This window comes from Bombina bombina, chromosome 6, assembly GCF_027579735.1.
Source record: "Bombina bombina isolate aBomBom1 chromosome 6, aBomBom1.pri, whole genome shotgun sequence".
Classification (NCBI taxonomy): Eukaryota; Metazoa; Chordata; class Amphibia; order Anura; family Bombinatoridae; genus Bombina; species Bombina bombina.
In genome coordinates this window covers 688,948,664-688,969,907 of record NC_069504.1, presented here as the reverse complement: position 1 = coordinate 688,969,907, position 21,244 = coordinate 688,948,664, and the positions used below count along the sequence as shown (strand labels likewise).

The following is a 21,244-nucleotide window of genomic DNA, read 5'->3' as shown; positions in this document are numbered from 1 at the left end:
CTGACAGATGGCAAGAATGGGCCTCCGCCCACCGGATTATCTTGGCTACCTTGGTCATCCCTAAGGAACTCCTCTTTCCTCCCCGATGATTGATGTAAGCCACTGACGTTATGTTGTCCGACTGGAATCTGATAAACTGGGCCGAAGCCAACTGAGGCCAGGCGAGCATTGACGATCGCTCTTAGTTCCAGGATGTTTATAGGAAGAACAGAGTGCCTGAGTCCATATTCCCTGAGCCTTTAGGGAACCACAGACAGCTCCCCACCCTAGAAGGCTGGCGTCTGTTGTCACAATCACCCAGGCCGGTCTGCAAAAGCAGGTTCCCTGGGATAGACGATCCAGAGACAACCACCATTGAAGAGAGTCCCTAGTCTTCTGTTCCAGTGTTATTCGAGGAGACAAGTCTGCATAATCTCCATTCCACTGCCTGAGCATGTTTAACTGCACAAGCCTGAGGAGGAACTGAGCAAACGGGATGATGTCCATTGCCGCCACAATCAGTCCGATTACTTCCATGCACTGAGCCACTGATGGCCGAGGAGTGGACTGAAGGGCTCGACAGGTATCTAGAATCTTTGATCTCCTGACCTCTGTCAGAAAAATACTCAGATATAGAATCGATTATAGTTCCCAAGAAAGCCACCCTTGTCTTCGGGATTAAGGAACTCTTTTCCAGATTTACCTTCCACCCGTGAGTTGTCAGGAAGGATAATAAAACGTCGGTATGAGATCTTGCTTATTGACAAGATGGCACCTGGATTAGAATATCATCCAGATAAGGTGCCACCACAATGCCCCGCGGTCTTAGAAACGCCAGCAGAGACCCCAGAACCATTGTGAAAATTCTGGGTGCCGTGGCCAGACCGAAAGGAAGAGCCACGAACTGAAAATGTTTGTACAGAAAGGCAAATCTCAGGAAACTGATGAGCTCTGTGGATAGGAACATTTAGATATGCATCCTTTAAATCCACTGTCGTCATAAATTGACCCTCCTGGATCAAAGGAAGAATTGTACGAATAGTTTCCATCTTGAATGATGGAACTGAGAAACTTGTTTAGGCTCTTGCGTTCTAAGATAGGTCTTAAGGTTCCTTCCTTTTTGGGAACTACAAACAGATTTGAATAAAAACCCTGCCCCTGTTCTGGAACGGGGATAATCACTCCCAGGGAGGAGAGGTCTCTTACACAATGTAAGAACGCCTTTTTATTTTTATATCTGGTTTGCAGACAATCTTGAAAGAAGAAATCTTCCTCTGGGAGGAAAATTTTTGAACTCCAATTTGTATCCCTTAAAACACTATTTCTATTGCCCAGAGATCCTGAACGTCCAGAACCCAAGCCGGAATGAAGGAAAGTCTGCCCCCTGGTCCCGGATCGGTCCCGGATCGGGGGCATGCCCTTCATGCTGTTTTGGATTCAACAGCAGGCTTCTTGGATTGTTTACCCTTGTTCCAAGACTGGTTGGGTCTCCAAGTAGACTTAGATTGTTCCGGTTTAGAGGAGGAAGAGAAAGAATTTCCCTTGAAGTTTCGAAAGGAACACAAATTACTATGTCACCCTTTCTGCTTGTTTCTCTTACCCTGAGGAAGGAGATGACCCTTACCTCCCGTGATAGAGATATCAGAGATAATTCTGTCAGACCAGATCCAAACAATGTCTTCCCCTTGTAAGGAATCACTAGAAGCTTAGATTTAGATGACAGGTCCGCAGACCAAAGGTTTTAACCATAAGGCTCTGCGAGCTAGAATAGAGAACCCCAAACTCTTAGCTGCTAATTTAGTAATTTGCAGAGTAGCGTCCGTAATAAAAAGGCATTAGCTAACTTCAGAGCTTTAATCCTATCTTGGATCTCCTCTAAGGAAGTCTTGAGAGACTCGGACAGAGCATCAAACCAATAAGCTGCTGCACTAGTGACAACAGCAATGCACGCAGACCCTGGTGAACATAAATCTTATTAAGTAGACCCTCCAACTTCTTGTCCATGGGATCTTTAAAGACACAACTATCCTCAATGGGAATAGTAGTTCGCTTGGCTAAGGTGAAAATAGCCCCTTCCACCTTAGGAACCATTTGCCAAGCTTCCCTGACAGCGTCAGCTATAGGGAACATCTTTTTGAAAATAGGAGATGGAGAGAAGGTAATACCTGGTCTCTCCCATTCCTTAGAGACAATCTCCGAAGCTCGCTTAGGAACTGGAAATTTCGCCTTCTGATAGAACCTCTATACCCTCCATCTCAGTTCCCTGGGAGGGTACATCTAAGATTGCCACCATGGCATCAGAAACCTCACTGTAAACATGGCTGTCTTTCCTCTTACGTTTGCCTTGTAGCATAGGAAAAGCAGACAACGCATCAGAAATTGAGGAAGACATAAGTGCAGCTATGTCTTTTAAAGTAACTCCAGCAGGTGCTAGAGCAGAAGTACAGGGCACTGCTTTTGTGGGCGTTAAAGTTTGGGACGCTTGGAGAGAAAGCTGCGACATACTCTGAATCTTGTCATTAGACTCCTGAGAAGAATCCGCTTTTGAAAAATCTTGATCATGAACAATCTTCTCTATAACTTAAAGCCCTCAATACATGAGGGACAAAAAGGAAATCGGTGGTTCCACATTGGCATCCAAACACATTGAGCAAGTAACATTTTGCACGGGTCCATACTGAATAACAATAACATGACAATGTAATAAAACTTGACTTTCACACAAAAAATTTTTATTACAATAAAAACGTTACCGTCCCTTTAAAATTCAAAAGGAAACTTTTTTTTTACTTGCAGGCAGAAAAAAACGTCTCCCCAAAAATCAACCTCTAAGTTACTCAAAAAACCTTTATTAAGTACCTTTATTAAGTAACTGTTTTTTTTAAAAAGTCAACTATTTTCTGCAGTAGGAAAAAAGACGTATTCTGCGTTAAAGGGACACTGTACCCAAAAATTTTCTTTCGTGATTCAGATTGAGCATGAAATTTTAAGCAACTTTCTAATTTACTCCTATTATCAAATTTTCTTCATTCTCTTGGTATCTTTATTTGAAATGCAAGAATGTAAGTTTAGATGCCGGCCCATTTTTGGTGAACAACCTGGGTTGTCCTTGCTGATTGGTGGATAAATTCATCCACCAATAAAAAAGTGCTGTCCAGAGTACTGAAACCAAAAAAAAAGCTTAGATGCCTTATTTTTCAAATAATGATAGCAAGAGAACGAAGACAAATTGATAATAGGAGTAAATTAGAAAGTTGCTTAAAATTGCATGCTCTTTCTGAATTACAAAAGAAAAAATTTGGGTACAGTGTCCCTTTAAATAAGGTAATTTCAGACCCCCTTACACCTCAGCAGCTCTGCTGAGGCACCTACCTGCCAACCGGACTCCCTGCTATGTCTGTAGCGATCCAGATACTAAGGTCTGTATAGCGCAAAAAACGCTTACTCAATTTATGTAACAACCATGCGGTTCAAGTGCGACATTGCTCAGCCGTTCATAATACAAGGCTGAAGACTGCGCTGTTTAGAGACATGCGCGAAAAATAGCCCCGCCCATTGTGGGCATTACTAAACAAACATTAACCCGACCGGCTTCATTGCAAAATAAGCTGTTAGGGAAAATAACCAACATATTATAAAATAAGCTCATCTCCCAGCCCCAGTGCTCCTGTACTTGTGCTGTCAAAAGGAAAAAAAAAAAAACTCTCCATCACAAAGAGTAAATGCCCCAACATAAAGAGCCCCATGTTTCTGAGCCTTAGGTGTATGTGTCTCATTTAAAGTGCACACTTTCCTCTGAGTTTTTTTTTTTTTTTTAATTCTAGGAAAACATAAAAGTCAGCACTTACATTAATGCTGTCCGACAGCATGACAGTACAGGTTTAAGTGGTCCTCTCCCTCCGATAGCTCTGAGGAAAATGATAAAACCCGAGTTAAGAGTGCTTAGGCTATCAGGATTAGGGCAGCATAAATATATGGGAGGCGCAGTGAGAATTATGTCCCACCAGTTCCCATTGCTCTAAATCCAAAAAAGCTCTACTGAAGACTGATATGGACTACGGCTACACCGTAGAACAAAGCAGCACTCTCTGGCACTACTTTAAAAACAATAAACACTTGATTGAAGAATCTTTTCTAACACCTAACTTTACCTCTTCCTAGCACTAACGTAGGCAAAGAGAATGACTGCTGCAGATCCCAAAACGAGGCTTGTGACAAAAATGAGCAGTGACTGGAATAGTCCATTCAGACTTGGCTATGGGGGTGCTAGGCTGTAAAAACGGCCAGGAGGACCATGATAAACATAGCAAAGAAAAAGGAACAGCTGCACTAATAAGGCACCAAGGAGAAGGGCTGATAAAAACAAAAATGTATTGGAACAGTTTAAAATAAAGGTATGTGGCAGGCAAACATCCTGACTAGTTTCGTGCTCACAGGAGCCCTTAATCATAGGAACTACATAGGAGCTATATATAGCAGCTCTGCTGTGGTGCTCTTTGCCTTCTCCTGCTGACCAGGAGGTGTATATCCCATAAGTAATGAAGATGATCTGTGGACTTGTGTCTTTAAAAAGAAATATATACATCAACATGTTATTCACAGACTAATCTAATTTTGTTTGAAAGCATCATTCTATCTAGTGTTTAATGTCCCTTTAACCTACCAGTTTCAAAACTGAATAAGATTACATCTGAATATGGAATTTGACTAGTAAAACAGCCTACATAGCCTTATTTAAAAATTTAAAAATAAGGGCTAGCGAGTAGTCAATGCTGATACTTTCTACATTTTGTCATTTTGTTTCACTGACCAGCAACTTCTTAATCCAAATAATGCACATTATGATCTTACATTTTCTACCCACATAAACTTAAAGGGATATTGTATACTATATTTTTCTTTGCATACATTTTGTAGAAATTTGTAGATTATCCATTTATATAGCCCACCTGGGAGTGTTTTTGCAAAAATGTATAGCTTTTCTTATTTTTAAATAACATTGTGCTGATTTTCAGACTCCTAACCAAGCCCAAATGTATTAGATGTATACTGATGTCTACAGACTCATGGTTGTGCAATGGGTCTTTTCATATGCTGGGGGTGTCCACCTGTTTTTGCTTTTCCAGCCCCTTTCAATGGGTGTTCCAGCAGTGCCAAACTGGGAGATTCTAAGTAAGTTGTTTTAAAAAGGTTTAATACTGGATGTTTATATCAGTAGCTGTGCATATTCTTCTTTATAGTAGTGTCTATTACATGCAGTTATGAAAATTGGTATATACAGTCCCTTTAAAGATAGGTTTGTTTTAAGCAAGGGATGAATATCAGTAAACTTATTACCGCCTCAGTAATTAGACACGGTCATCATTTTCTTGAAGCAAACACAGGGGTAAAAACTAAATCAAATAAAAAATGTTTTACCCTGTCCAGGAAAACATGGGCTTGAAGTGTTGAAACTATAAAATACATATTACATATGCAAAAAGTTAAACACATACCAGTTATTTTTCGTTCCTTAGACACTCCTTCCCGAGAGTCTCTCTTGTCCTCATCACGTCTATCTTTCAGCCTACCTGGGGAGCGTGAGATTGTCCTGTGTCTTCGGGGAGACCTGATGCACAAAAAGTAAGGGTAAGGAAACTAAGGTCCAGGTGGCAACAATAAATGGAACATGCTACTTTATTCCTATAAAAGCCAGTAGTTAACAAGTTTTGCTAATTGAGGCAATGTATAAAACATTTTGGAGGTGGTATTTAATAAATACAGGCTACTCTATGGGTCTCACAGGATACAAAAACAGCTACACTTAAAGGGACACTCAAGTCAAAACAAACTTATTCAAAAAGAGCAGCAGTTTTAAGACACTTTCCCAATTTACTTCCATTATCAAATTTTGCAGTCTCTTTTTATATTCACACTTTTGGAACAAGATCTTATTGAGCATGTGCAAAAGCTTACAAGGTATATGTATACTAATCTGTGATTGGCTGATGTCTGTCACATGACACAGGGGGCCCAGAAAATGGAAGAAAGTGTCGGGGGGGGGGGGGGCAAAATAAATTACTGCTTATTTGATATTCACAGTGGGTGTTAAACCATTGTCTTTATAATGCACTTGTTGATTATGCAATTCTACTGCATTGAATGGTCTTTTAAAAAGGGACATAAAACCCCAAATTGTTCTTGTGATTCATATAGAGTATACATCTTTAAAACAACTATCAAATGTACTTGCTCCGTTCTCTTGGTATTCTTTGTTGATTGGTGGCTGCACATATATGCCACTTGTGATTGGCTTACTGATCTGTTCCGCTAGCTCTCTCACTAGTGCATTTCTGCTTCAAGAAATGATACCAAGAGAATGAAGCAAAATTAATAGAAATAAACTGGAAAGTGATTTACAAATGTATGTTCTATCTGAATTATGAAAGAAAAACGAGTTCCATGTCCCCTTAATATAGTACGGGTAAATTAGAAAGGGAAAGTACAGTTACAGTAAACTAAACTTTCATGATTCAGATACACTATAAATAAAAAATATATTATATATAAATGTATTTATTTCTGCTTTATCAACAAAAAGGATACCAAGTGAATAAAGCAAATTTGATAATAGAAGTAAATATGCAGTTTAAAATGTTATGCTGTATCTGAAAAATTTTGGTCTCATACGCCTTTAATATAATTAGGTCTCCAGAAAGACAATGATACAAGAAAAAGCAAGCTAGTTAAATTCATTGTTTATTTTCTTCTATGAAATTACCAATAGTCTAAACCTAAAAATGCCAAAAACAAACGAGAATTACACTAATGGAAATTGCTCCTTTATGTAAATGTATCTATTTGAAATAGCTGACTTCACTTGTTGAAACCACAACTCATTTTTCTCAAGAACACAAGCCTGCAGGAAGAGTAGAACATCTCATCTTACCTCTATACATAAGGACAATATGTAGGTACTGACATTCATAATTGTCAGTGATTCCAATAAGTAAAACCAGCTATTTCAATTACAAAAATAAACCCAAAAAGGTGCAATTTTCAAAACATTTAACACTAATGCTGTAACAGGTATTTAACAAATTGCACATGCATGAACAAAATGTAAAGAGATGTTACACAGTAGATACATACTAGACATAATGATGTATTCAAAACAAAATATTAACCTTAGAATATGTAGATGTATTTTTTTACTCTCTCTCTCTGTAGAAGTTTAAAAATAAAACTAATTGAAGGATGGTATGCTTTTTATGTGATGCTATCATACAATTGAAAACCAAAAGAAACACATAAGCACTGTACTGAATATCTCCGGTTTCATTACAGGCATTTTAAATTTTAATAGTAATGCAGCAAAGCTCAGACTGAGAAGTCAAAACTTCGAAAGATTCCCAACTCATTATGTAAATTGTTTTACAACAAATGTGCAGTAGATCATTTGCACAGAATTTGCTTGTGAACGCATTTAAAAGGACCCAGTAAATACAGTAGATTTGCATAATCAACAAATGCATGATAAAAAAAAGACAATGTAATAGCACTTAGTCTGAACTTCAAATGAGTAGTAGTGTCTATTTCCATTACCCCTGTATCATGTGACAGCCATCAGCCAATCACAAATGCATATATGTATTTTCTGGGAATTCATGCACATGTTCAGTAGAAGCTGCTGACTCAAAAAGTATAAATATAAATAGACTGCTCATTTTGTTAATGGAAATTGGTTTAAAATTGCATGCTCTGAATCATGAAAGTTTAATTTTCACTTGAGTGAAAAGGGAAAAGTTTAATTTTCCCTTTAAGCTATGTCAAAATGTCTCTACTTCTGTGTGATGTCATCATTAAATATAAAACTGCTGAATCTGTTTCAAGGGGGGCAGTAAACACCTTGTAATAAGAAATCACTATTTTGCGCTCTTGTGCAATGCTGAATTCCGGTAGCAGAATTAAGTCCGCCAGAGGCGAGCTGTGATGGACAGGGGGTCTTATATACGCCCCTGTCTGCCATTGCTTGATAAAACGAGCTGTGTGTGAAAAGAAACCCCTTGTTTAAAAGTAGAGATCCAGTCCTCTCAAATTAGGGGTTACCAGTCCCTCTAATATGCAGGCGATTACCTATATGGCAGCCACTCATAGAAGTGATTAAACTGCCGTTTTGATTAAAAGGGACAGTCAAGTCCAAAAAAAAAAAACTTGATTCAAATAGGGCATGTCATTTTAAACAACTTTCAAATTTACTTTTATCACCAATTTTGATTTGTTCTCTTGGTATTCTCAGTTGAAAGCTAAAATTAGGAAGGCTCATATGATAATTTCTAAGCCCTTGAAGGCCGCCTCTTATCACATGCTTTTTTAATTTGCTTTTCACAGCAGGGGAGAGCTAGTTCATGTCAGCCATATAGATAACATTGTGATCACGCCCGTGGCTTGTGGCAGACACTGCACTAATTGGCTAAAATAAGTCAATAGATAATAAATAAAATGTCATGTGATCAGGGGGCTGTCAGAAGAGGCTTAGATAAAAGTTAATCACAGAGGTAAAAAGTATATTAATATAACAGTGTTTGTTATGCAAAACAGAGGAATGGGTAATAAAGAGATTATCTATATTTTAAAACAACAAAAATTCTGGTGTTGACTGTCCCTTTAAGTGGGGTATTGACAGATACCCAATCTATCCCCTTTAAAAGCACTGGTTTTCAAACCTGTCCTCAGGCCTCCCCAACAGGCCAGATTTTCTGAATTTCGTTGTATGAGAGGAGGTAAAATAGCTGATTAGTAAATATGGTTGATTATTTCACCTGTGCTCTAGTTCAGACATCCTCAAAATGTGGCCTGTAAGGGAGGCCTGAGGACAGGTTTGAAAACCAATCTTAAAAAGGGACATGAAACACCAAAAAATTATTGTGTGATTCAGACAAAGCATATAATTTATATATATTAAAAAAAACACAAAAAACACCTTGATATTTTATTACTGTTAACTATAATTTGTTATGATATTCTGTGTTGGAGAGATACCTAGGTATCTGGAGCACTACATTGCAGGAAATAGTGCTGCTAGTGCTCTTGCAAATTAATAACATTCTTGTTAAACTGCTGCCACATAGTGCTACAGAAAAGGGCCGGTGCCTAAGCATACGTCACAGATTTTCAATAAAAAAAACAAAAGAAAAGAACAACTATTGATGAAAGAAGTATCTTTCTGAATCATAAAAAAAAAAAAAAAAAAAAAAAAAAAAAAAAAGGAGTTGGGTTTCATATCCTTTTAACTTACTGTAATTTTAATATATTGGCTCCAAACCCACTGTACCACTCACTAAAAATGGCTAATTTCAGAGGGATCAGGAATGTTGTATTCCGTAACGAATAAATGATGGCCAAAATATTTTATGTCGATATTTGTGCCTTCCTCTTTTTTTTTTAAAGGGATATAAAAAACAGTGGTCCTTTAGTAAAAACAAATTATGTTAAATCAAAGTAAAACCTAAAAAAAATAATCCAATTTACTTCCATTTAAAAAAAAAAAAAGTGCACTTTATTTTATATCTACACTTTGAGTCAGCAGCTCCTACTAAGCATGTGCAATAATTCAGACTATACGTATATGCTTTTGTGATTGGCTGATTGCTATCACATGATACAGGGGGAGTGGAAATAGACATAACTTTGAAATTTGTTAGGAAAAAAAAAAATTCTACTCATTTGAAATTCAGAGTAAATGCTATTACATTGTCTTGTTATCTTGCATTTGTTGATTATGCAAATCTACTGGTCTACTGGTCCTTTAACTTTCTTGGTCTCCTTTGTTGAAGGAGCAGCAGTGCGTACTTTGAGCTAAACACATTAGGTGAGCCAATCACAATGGGCGTGTATGTGCAAATAGTTCCCAGCAGTGCGATGCTGCTCCTGAGCCTACCTAGGCATACTTTTCATCAAAAGATATCAATAAATCAAAGAAAAATAGAAGTAAACTAAAAAGTTGTTTAAATTGACATGCTCTATCTGAATCTTGCATGAACATTTTTGGATTTTGATGTCCCTTTAAGTAAAATTTACTTAGTGTTTTGTTTTTTTAACAATGAAACAAGACTTAACAAATAAAGCTTCAAACTAAGCCTACTTTTGTTACACCTTAGGCAAGAACCCCGTTAATGATTAATCCACCACCCCTGCCCAAATTGTACACTTATTTCTGTAAAAAAAACATTAGAAGCTCAAATTGACATTCCATAGTAAATATAGAATGTACAGCTGACATCAATGACGAAAACCCAAACAAAAAGAAAATATTGTCATCTTCCATATGCAAAATATTGTATCAATAGGACTATTATTAATGTGAAACACATTAAATAAGATGGTTCCCAAAGAACACTATGAATAACTTAATCTGTCAACACTACAGCCCATCTATCGAAAACGTTTACATCCACTTGCTATGATGTTCAGTACACAATACTACACAGTGTAGATCATGTTTTAAGATATTAAGACAAAAAAAAAAAAAAAAAAACAGTAGCTCTGCAGTATTTGTGATATGTATCCTGTGGATTCTCGTGTGCTTGAATACAGTGAAATGAGCGTTATAAACGTCCCTTCTAGCAACCAAGATGTTTAATGGGACAGTAAACGCCTTGTGATTACAATAGATTTTTGTAGTGCTGGCAAAGCCATATCAGCCTTTAACGTTTTTAAAACAAAACATCCTTTTTCCTATAGCCAAACTACCCCCACCATTCGCCTTATTTAGACTACCTAAGCTGGGCTTTAGTCAGCAGATTACCAGGCTAGCTAAGGACATAAAGTTAGTATAAAATGCAATTATTTGCAGTTGGTATCAGTTAAAGCCATTTAGGGACAGGTATCTAGCAAAGTTAGCATTGAAAAGTCATCAGGGGGCAGTTCAAGTACTGAGTATTAGAAATTGCTCAATTTTCAGAGCTAAATTACATGAAAAAGGGTTTCAAATTAAATAAGGAAAATATATCGCTAAGTAGTCTCATTATGCATAAATAATTTACATAAAAAGTCTAGGGTGTATACTGTCTCTTTAAATAAAAACACCTAAAAGGATTTCCAAAGATACACCTGCATATTATTAATTAGGCAAATCTTTCTAGCATGTATTTAGTGTTAAGACACTTACCACATATTCACTAAACAAACTGAACTTGTCAAATGTAAGAACTTTTTTTTTTTTTTTTTTTTAAAGTCAGAAGTCTTTTTGCCTATGGCTGTATGTATAATCAAATAAGCAGCTAGGCGTAAAATTCTAAGAACCTTAGCTCCCTGAGTTTTTTTATGCCCGGCTATGATACATACAGAACTGTAATTTTGATATAAATAGTATAGAGCGCAGATTCCTAAGTGTAGATATACAAATAGTGTCATTTATTAAAAGCACACAAATGCAAACTCACGCTTAAAAACCTCAACTTAATATAGGTATGAAGAGTACGTAGTACAACACAGTCTCCAATCGGTGCTCAAGGGCAAGAATACTCCACTAAAACTTAGTCAGCCAACCAGAGATCACAGTACATGCTGAACTGCAGCAGCAAACAGTATCTGTTCTACTGCTCTGCACAGAGGGCTGTGAGATAAAATGCTGCATTTGTGTGCTTTTAATAAATTACAATGTTTGAATCTACACTTAGGAGTCTGCACTCCTTTTGTGCTTATTTCTTTTTCTTCAGCCACCCAGTGCTGCAATATTTTGGAGAGCAGCTACTCTCTTCTTTGTTCTGATTGGTTGCCGACTGCCAACTACCACATATGTGCACAGTCTGATATCATTTTTATCTGTTCCAGTATTGTGATTCAGGGCACTTTAGGTTTTCTGTTTACAAGAGTATAGATTATAGTCTAACATTTCTCTGGAAATTACCTTGATCTGCGTCGGTGAGGGGAACGAGAGCGGCTCCTACGTCTCTCCCTTGATCTGGAACGTTCTCTCCTTCTCCTTTCTCGATCTCTAGACGAGGATCTGGAACGTCTGCGGTCTATATAAAAAAAAAAAACAAAAAAAAAAACACACAGCTTTAGTTTTGCTATACGTCCATCTCTGGTGACACACAGTTCATTATTACAACTTTCTTCTCTTCTGTCTTTTCTTCTAAGTCTTTTACTTTAAATATATTTAATAGTCAAAATTAAAAATGTGCAAGAGTGCATTTCATCTGAAGTTTTTTGTTTTTGCCATGTACCCGTGTCAGCAAAAATGATTCTGGTAAAAAAACTATTACTGCTTCAGCAGCAAACAAACACTTTGTATAGGATAGTGATGGCCAACCTTGACAGCCCTGATGTTTTGGAAATGCATTTCCCATGATGCTTAACTAGACTTCTGAGTGCCTAAGCATCATGGGAAATGTAAAAAAAAATTGGGGTGCCAAGATGCATGCACTCTTATTTTTATTTTGGTTAAATAGACCATGCACTCACTGGAACACTGCTCTTGTCAGAGAATCAAGGTGGCAAATACTATACAACACAAAGTGAGCCATCACTGGCACAAGCACCTGCAACGCTTTGAACACATGAGATCCTTGAATGCCAGTGCATTGGGCATACACAGTATGTGTGCATATGCCACTGAAAAAGTGATAACGTTTATTAGAATACTTTTTGTATAAACAAGTACATTGCAAACATACTCTTACTCAAAACTGAAATGCACTCATGCACGATCTGGGCTGCATCTATGCACTCTGCTGAATTGCTGTTTAACCCCTTAACGACTGAGGACGTGCAGGGTACGTCCTCAGAAAAAAGGCAGTTAATGCCTGAGAACGTACCCTGCACGTCCTCAGTGTGGAAAGCAGCTGGAAGCGATCCTGCTCGCTTCCAGCTGCTTTCCGGTTATTGCAGTGATGCCTCGATATGGAGGCATCCTGCAATAACCTTTTTAAGTAATCCGGTGCAGAGAGAGCCACTCTGTGGCCCTTTCTGCACCGGAGATCGGTTGCTCCCTGTGTTGGTGGGTGGGAGCCGGACCGGGAGGCGGGTGGCGGCCATCGATGGCCCTGTGGATGTGAAGGGGGGCGGGATCGTGGGCGGCTGGGGGCGCGCGCGCGTGCACGGGAGGGTGGGGGCGGGCACGTGCACGGGGAGGGAGCGGGTGGGAACCGCTACACTGCAGAAAATGTGGAAATAAAAAAGATAAAAAAATTGAAAATTAAAATAATAAGCAAGGTGGTGGGGGTTTGTCTGTGGGGGGTGGGGGGGAAGCTACACTACAGAAAAAAAACAAACAAACAAAAAAAAAGCACTTTTTATTGTAAACTGGGTACTGGCAGACAGCTGCCAGTACCCAAGATGGCCCCCAATAAGGCAGAGGGGAGGGTTAGAGAGCCGTTTTGGGGGGGGATCAGGGAGGTTGGGGGCTAAGGGGGGGATCCTACACAGTAGCATATGTAAATATGCTTAAAAAAAATTCATTTTTTTTTTTAAACCCTTTTATTTTAGTACTGGCAGACTTTCTGCCAGTACTTAAGATGGCGGGGACAATTGTGGGGTGGGGGAGGGAAGGGAGCTGTTTGGGAGGGATCAGGGGGTGGGATGTGTCAGATGGGAGGCTGATCTCTACACTAAAGCTAAAATTAACCCTGCAAGCTCACTACAAACTCCCTAATTAACCCTTTCACTGCTAGCCATAATACACGTGTGAGGCGCAACAGGATTTAGTGGCCTTCTAATTACCAGAAAGCAACACCAAAGTCATATATGTCTGCTATTTCTGAACAAAGGGGATCCCAGACAAGCATTTACAACCATTTGTGCCATAATTGCACAAGCTGTTTGTAATTGATTTCAGTGAGAAACCTAAAATTGTGAAAAATTTTACGTTTTTTTTAATTTGATCGCATTTGGCGGTGAAATGGTGGCATGAAATATACCAAAATGTGCCTAGATCAATACTTGGGGTTGTCTACTACACTACACTAAAGCTAAAATTAACCCTACAAGCTCCCTAATTAACCCCTTAACTGCTGGGCATGATACACTTGTGGTGCGCAGTGGCATTTAGCGGCCTTCTAATTACCAAAAAGCAACGCCAAAGCCATATATGTGTGCTATTTCTGAACAAAGGGGATCCCAGAGAAGAATTTACAACCATTTATGCCATAATTGCACAAGTTGTTTGTAAATAATTTCAGTGAGAAACCTAAAGTTTGTGAAAAAATTTGTGAAAAAGTGAACAATTTTTTGTATTTGATCGCATTTGGCGGTGAAATGGTGGTATGAAATATACCAAAATTGGCCTAGATCAATACTTTGGGATGTCTACTAAAAAAAATATATAAATGTCAAGGGATATTCAGGTATTCCTGAAAGATATCAGTGTTCTAATGTAACTAGCGCTAATTTTGGAAAAAAATGGTTTGGAAATAGCAAAGTGCTACTTGTATTTGTGGCCCTATAACTTGCAAAAAAAGCAAAGAACATGTAAACATTGGGTATTTCTAAACTCAGGACAAAATTTAGAAACTATTTAGCATGGGTGTTTTTTGGTGGTTTTAGATATGTAACAGATTTTGGGGGTCAAAGTTAGAAAAAGTGTGTTTTTTTTCCATTTTTCCTCATATTTTATCATTTTTTTTTATAGTAAATTATAAGATATGATGAAAATAATGGTATCTTTAGAAAGTCCATTTAATGGCAAGAAAAACGGTATATAATATGTGTGGGTACAGTAAATGAGTAAGAAGTAAATTACAGCTAAACACAAACACCGCAAAAATGTAAAAATAGCCTTGGTCCCAAACGGACAGAAAATGGAAAAGTGCTCTGGTCACTAAGGGGTTAATCCAATTAGTGAGACTTGTGAGAAGAAATGTTAATTTTAAAACAACTTTTTTTACTGTTACTGCTTCATGACATAGAAAGGGTGTAGGAGGATATTTAAGACTTTAAGATGACTAAGGTGTAGACTCATGTCAATTTAAAAGGACATGATACCCAAATGTTAAAACACTTGAAAGTGATGCAGCATAGCTGTAAAAAGCCGACTAGAAAATATCACCTGAACATCTGTGTCAAAAAGAAAGATATTTTACCTCAAAATATCCTAAGCATTCACACCTCATTGTAAAGGACTTTAAGCAACAAACCAGTATGCCTGTCCCGGGACTTGCAAGGGAGCGTGCTTAATGCACACATGTTATTTCCCTATTCAGTTTAAGAACGTTTACTATGAAGTCTCATATGATCAAAGTTCATGACCTCAGCACTGCTGATGCCGATTGGCTGGTTTTCATTTCTTCCTTTCTTTTTACCTGCAGGTGGCAGTAACTGAAATATAACATTTTACGGAACACTTACTCTGGTGAGCTGAGGAAATTCAAGTGATGTTTATCTGTAAGCTTTTTACACAGTTACATGCTAAATCACTTTAAGGTGATTTAGCATATAAGTATTATGTTCCTTTAAAGCATATTTTTAGGATCTTAATATCAGCATGGGGGAAGTAAATAACTATTTGTAAAGTTGGAAAATTATGGATGATAATTATGAAAACATTCAAAGATAAGCAACAGCAGTGGAAAAGTAATAAACCCAACAATGCGATGCTCTGCTAATTAGCCTATATGCACTACTTTATTAGAGGATGGAATATAGGCCTCTACGGTGGGATGCTGGCATTTATGAACTTGTCAAGGTGTATCCATTTCCATGAAAAATGGAGGAGTGTTAAAAGAAATGTTTAAAACCTCAGAACTATTTTAAATTACTAGTTAATTTGTAAACTTTTAGCATAAAATTTGTTAGGAGCATGTCATTTTAAAAAGGGACATTGAAAGCTTCATTCTATCTAGCATTTTAGTCTTTAAAGAAAAGATTAGTCTGAGAACAACATGTAGATGGATATTTTAAGAGATTAATTAGATGTTTAAATATTAACAAATAAGTCTAAAGTTTTAGAGTCTATAAAGCAATGGGTGCTGCCATGTTGTAACTTAGGTATCCGTCTGTTGAGGTCAATTAGAGACAATTATAAATAAGTAATTAGAGAGTTCAGACAATCACTATTGAATAAGTGTTTTGCACTTCTACTTTTAACAGGAACTGAAAAGCACACAATTGTCAGATTGAAATTACAGGAAAAAAAGGGGGCCAAATTATATTGCAAAGTTTTTTGTTTTTATTTAAATTATATGGGTAAAGTCAGAAACCTGGGTAATTCTAAACCTGCAATTAGCCACGTGTCTGTGGGTAAAGCCCAATGTAATGTATTTCCCCCCCATCTAAACTATTTTTCATATAGGTGGCGAGAGTCCACAATTTGTTACATATGGGATTATGCATTTCCACTAGGAGGAGGCAAAGTCTCCAAAAACTCAAAGCCTATAAATACTTCACCCACCTCACTCATACCTCAGTTTAAACTTTGCCTCCTTTGGAGGTGGTTAAAGTATGATGTGCTTCAGTGTATACTGAAGTCCGATTTCCCCTCAGAGTTAGTGTTTGTCAGAGGGATAAGGAGGGAGTTTTTGCCAAAGGTTATCATGTTCTACCTCTGTTTTAAACCTTTTTAATGGGCTATCTGTAAATCAGTTGCAGAGATTCATCTCCTGCCTCCCTTTATGGTTCTACATACTCCTATTTGTTCCTCTGCTGATATGTGTTCAGCAATGGTTTAGTCTGTCTGCATTTGTGGAAGACTGTTTGCTTCATTACGGTAAGTATAGATTTTTACTTAAGGCACTTCTGACTAACTTGGGCACTTTTTCTAAGAAAGTTTATTGCTTTATTATCCTTATATTGCAGCTCTGGGACTTAAGTCTTAATTTAAGTGCATAAAAAGACTAATTTGCCAAATTTATTTTGAGGTTGGATTTAATAGCCGATATATGCCAAGGCTTTTTTTTTGTTTTTGAAAGTGCACATTTGTTCTTATAACATTGATGTTTCCCGGTCACTTGAATCTGCTTTTCGCACATTTTTACGTAAATGGAAGCTCTTTGCATTTCCTGTGCGCCTCAATATTAAATAAGGGCTTTGTTTTCCTACATAAATATTATACTTAAAGCTATTTTTACAAGTGTATTTAGGAATATTTTATTATCTTTGCAAAGATTTTTCTCAAATCCTCAGTCTTTTTAAGCATAAGTGTTTTTTTTTCTATAAAAATAGTAATTTAATTTTTTCAGAAATTTTCGGGTTTTTTTTCTTTGTCATGATAAAACAAACCACTACTGTCCCTGAAATCACCATAGGACCTGAGTCTGTGGAACACCTTTCTACCAAAGCTAAGTATCTTTTGCAAAACTTCTGAAGTGCCATCTTCAGCAAATTTATGTGACTCATGTATATTGTTTTTATCATGACCTACTGAGGTCCCTATGGTTTCAAATGCTCCCTTTGTTTCAATTTCACAGATTGATGTTGATGGCTTACCCCCAGCAATGAAGAAATTGATTGCTGCTCCAATTGAGAAGGCTCTGACTGAATTTCCGCCTTCAAATAAGCGTAAGATCAACACATGTTTTACCTTCCTCTAGTAACTCATTTACTGATCACACTAATACTGATGTATCCTCTCATGACCATTCCTCCGATACCGAGCCTCCCTCATCTGATATAGAACCAGATAAATCTTATTTTTTGTTTAAAATTGAACATATTCGTTCTCTCTTAAAGGAAGTTTTAGTAACTTTAGGAATTGATTTAGTTAAAACTGTCCCTATAAGACTACATGTGGGTGTGCCTTTAAGACTGTGCTAGCGTAATGTGACCTGTGGTTTTAAGGCTGTGTGTGCTGTGTTTGTGCACCTGTGTCATTAACCCTTTCCTGCCATGGTTAAAGTGTCTATGTCGGAACAACTGTTCCGATGTAGACAAATTGAAATAACATGATCGCAAGATTTCAATTATTGGATCGGGTCTGGGGGGGCGGCCCTATAACCCTAGGAACGCCCTCCAGACCGCAATCAAATCCAGGAAGCGCATAAGGCTTCAGGACAGCCGTTGGCTATGACGTTCTATACCGTCATAACGACTCTAAAGCCCAGTGTAATTATGACGAAATACAACGGTATAACGGCGTTAAAAGGTTAAAACTGTGTGTTTGGTGTGAGCACCCCCTTTAAAGTCTGCGTTTGTGTCCGTCACTTTAATACTGGGTGCCCCTTTAAGGCTGTGTGCATTTGGGTGTGCTTAAAAGCATGTGTGCCTGCCCCTTAAAGACTGTGCATGGTGTGAGATTTTCCTTAAAGGCTGTGTGCATTGCATGCGGATGTATACTGTTATCGCTCCCTTTAAGACTGTGTGCGCATGTGGTGTGACTTTACCCACTAAAGGCTGTGTGTGCCTGCCCCTTTAAGACTGAGCAGGCGGTGAGCTGTTCCTTCAACACTGTGTGGTTATGGTGAAAGTTGTCCTTTTAAAGGATATGCACGTGCTCCTGCCCATTAAAGACAGAGCGTCCTTTTAAGGCGGTGTGCTTTGCGTTTGGATGCATACTATTGTTTCCTTTAAAACTGTGTGTGTTTAACCACTAAAGGTTGTGTGTGCCTGTCTCTTAAAGACTGTGTGTGCAGGTGCCGAGCTGCCCATTAAGGTTGCGCTGCGTGAACACTGCGATGATCTGTCCTGTTAAGGCTCTGTGCGCAAAGGCGTCGAGCTGCCATTTAAGGTTACGCTGCATGAACATTACTGTGATCTGTCCCTTTAAGGCTCTGTGCGGAGGTGTCGAGCTGCCCTTTAAGGTTACGCTGCATGAACATTACTGCGATCTGTCCCTTTAAAGGGACAGTCTACCATAGAATTGTTATAGTTTTAAAAGATAGATAATCCCTTTATTACCCATTCCCCAGTTTTGCATAACCAACACAGTTATATTAATACACTTTTTACCTCTGATTACCTTGTATCTAGGAACCTTCTTCCAGCCCCCTGATCACATGACTGACTGTTTATTATCTATTGTCTTAAATTTTGCATTGCTTTGTGCTAGATCTAAATAACCCTCTGTGCCTGAACACAGTGTTATCTATATGGCCCACGTGTACTTTCTGTCTCTTTGTGTTGAAAAGAGATTTAAAAGCATGTGATAAGAGGCAGCCCTCAAAGGCTTAGAAATTAGCATATGAGCCTACCTATGTTTAGTTTAAACTAAGAATACCAAGAGAAAAAAGCAAATTTGATGATAAAAGTAAATTGGAAAGTTGATTAAAATTAAAAGTCCTATCTGAATAATGAAAGTTTAATTTATACTAGACTGTCCCTTTAAGGCTCTGTGCGGAGGTGTCGAGCTACCCTGTAAGGTTACGCTGCATGAACATTACTGCGATCTGTCCCTTTAAGACTGTGTGCATGTGGTGCTAGTTGACCCTTTCAAGGCTGTGTGGGGTTTTGTCTGTCAATTTAAGACTGTGTGACCAGGTGCTATCCTGCCCTTTAAGGCTGTGTGAACATTATTTCATCTACAGTTTGTACAGTTGTTACTGAGAGGGCTGCTTTAAAGGGACACTGAACATAAAAAATTTTCTTTCGTGATTCAGATAGAGCATGCAATTTTAAGCAACGTTCTAATTTACTCCTAGTATCCCAATTTCTTCCTTCTCTTGGTATCTTTATTTGAAATGCAAGATTGTAAATTTAGATGCCGGCCCATTTTTGGTGAATAACCTGGGTTATTCTTGCTGATTGGTGGATAAATTCATACACCAATAAAAAAAGTGCTGTCCAGTGTACTGAAACAAAAAAGAAGCTTAGGTGCCTTCTTTTTCAAAGAAAGATAGCAAGTGAACAAATTGATCATAGGAGTAAATTAGAAAGTTGCTTAAAATTGCATGCTCAATCTGAATCACAAAAGAAAAAATATGGGTTCAGTGTCCCTTTAAAGGGACAGTCTAGTATAAATTAAAAACTCATTATTCAAATAGGACTTTTAATTTTAATCAACTTTCCAATTTACATTCATCATCAAATTTGCTTTTTTTCTCTTGGTATTCTTAGTTTAAACTAAACATAGGTAGGCTCATATGCTAATTTCTAAACCTTTGAGGGCTGCCTTTTATCACATGCTTTTTAAATCTATTTTCAACACAAAGAGACAGAAAGTACACGTGGGCCATATAGATAAAACTGTGTTCAGGCACAGGAGGTTATTTAAGATTTAGCACAAAACAATGCTAAATTTAAGACAATAGATAATAAACATTCACAGTCATGTGATCAGGGGGCTGGAAGAAGGTTCCTAGATACAAGGTAATCACAGAGGTAAAAAGTATATTAAAGGGCCATAATACCCAAATGTTTAAACACTTGAAAGTGATGCAGCATAGCTGTAAAAAGCTGATTAGAAAATATCACCTGAACATCTCTATGTAAAAAAGAAAGATATTTTACCTCAAAAGTTCCTGGAGACACAAACATTGCAGCATTGTTGGTAGCCCTCATCTGAACCCCCACGCCAATTTTTGTAGGAAGATAATGAGATATGGCTGAGAAAATAATTTAGAACGCTAAACTAAGATTTTACCACAAAAAAAAATGGTTTTGTTCAACTGCTGCTCTTGCATATAACAAAGTAAGTCCATTTAATTATCTGGAACGTGGGAAGTGACCGTCGATGAGAGATGGGCTTGATGCTTGGTTTTATGAGACTGGGGCGGTAAGCTAATATAAGTTCATAATGTGCAATGGAAAATAAGGCGTGAATACTACAGAAAACCTCATACATCAAAAGAGAAAGAAATCAGCCACTGCATAAGATTACAAAAAAGGTGGAAATGTATAAAATGTCCATGAAGAGAACAATTTAAAAAAAAAAGCTAAGAAGCGATAATTACAAAGATAGCTAAAAATCACCAAGGCCTTCCGGTCACCGTAGCAATAACCGGATAGAACCGTACTACCTGACTCACTATACACTCTTACTAGCGAGCATCATTCTGCTCCTTTCCCATTGCCCGCGCTTACCTCTCCTCCTATCCGGTGAGCGGCTCCGGCTTCTCCCCATTCTGAGCTCTAACAAAAGGCGAATCTTCCAGAGAGATACTGATTCTAGAAAGAGCGCAACCACCAATCCCTATGAATATAACAACTTCCGGTTCCGCGTTTCCGCTTCCGGCGCTTGTATTGTACTGACTGAAAGCGGGGAAATTTTAAGTCGTTCACTTGTTCGTCACTCAGTCACTAATGTATACTTAAATGTGCGATCTTCTGAGCAAATTTATGTCAGTTTATAAAATGTCTTGATTGCCAAAATAACGAATGCGACGAAGACATTCATGTTTTATTTTGCTCATTCCAC

The 21,244-nt window shown here is 37.9% G+C and overlaps 1 protein-coding gene across 2 annotated transcripts in view; it reads right to left on the bottom strand.

Moving 5' to 3' along the window:
- Window positions 1–21,041, bottom strand: part of SNRNP27 (small nuclear ribonucleoprotein U4/U6.U5 subunit 27) — a 51,056-nt gene extending 30,015 nt beyond the window's left edge. For both annotated transcript variants that reach the window (XM_053717771.1, XM_053717772.1), the window contains exons 1-3: window positions 20,911–21,041; window positions 11,870–11,984; window positions 5,475–5,587 (exon numbers count right to left, since the gene is read on the bottom strand). In XM_053717771.1, the coding sequence (XP_053573746.1) occupies window positions 5,475–5,587; window positions 11,870–11,984; window positions 20,911–20,950 (268 nt within the window). In that variant the 5' untranslated portion in view covers window positions 20,951–21,041. The remainder of the gene's footprint in view (window positions 1–5,474; window positions 5,588–11,869; window positions 11,985–20,910) is intronic.
- Between the last annotated feature and the right edge of the window lie 203 nt (window positions 21,042–21,244).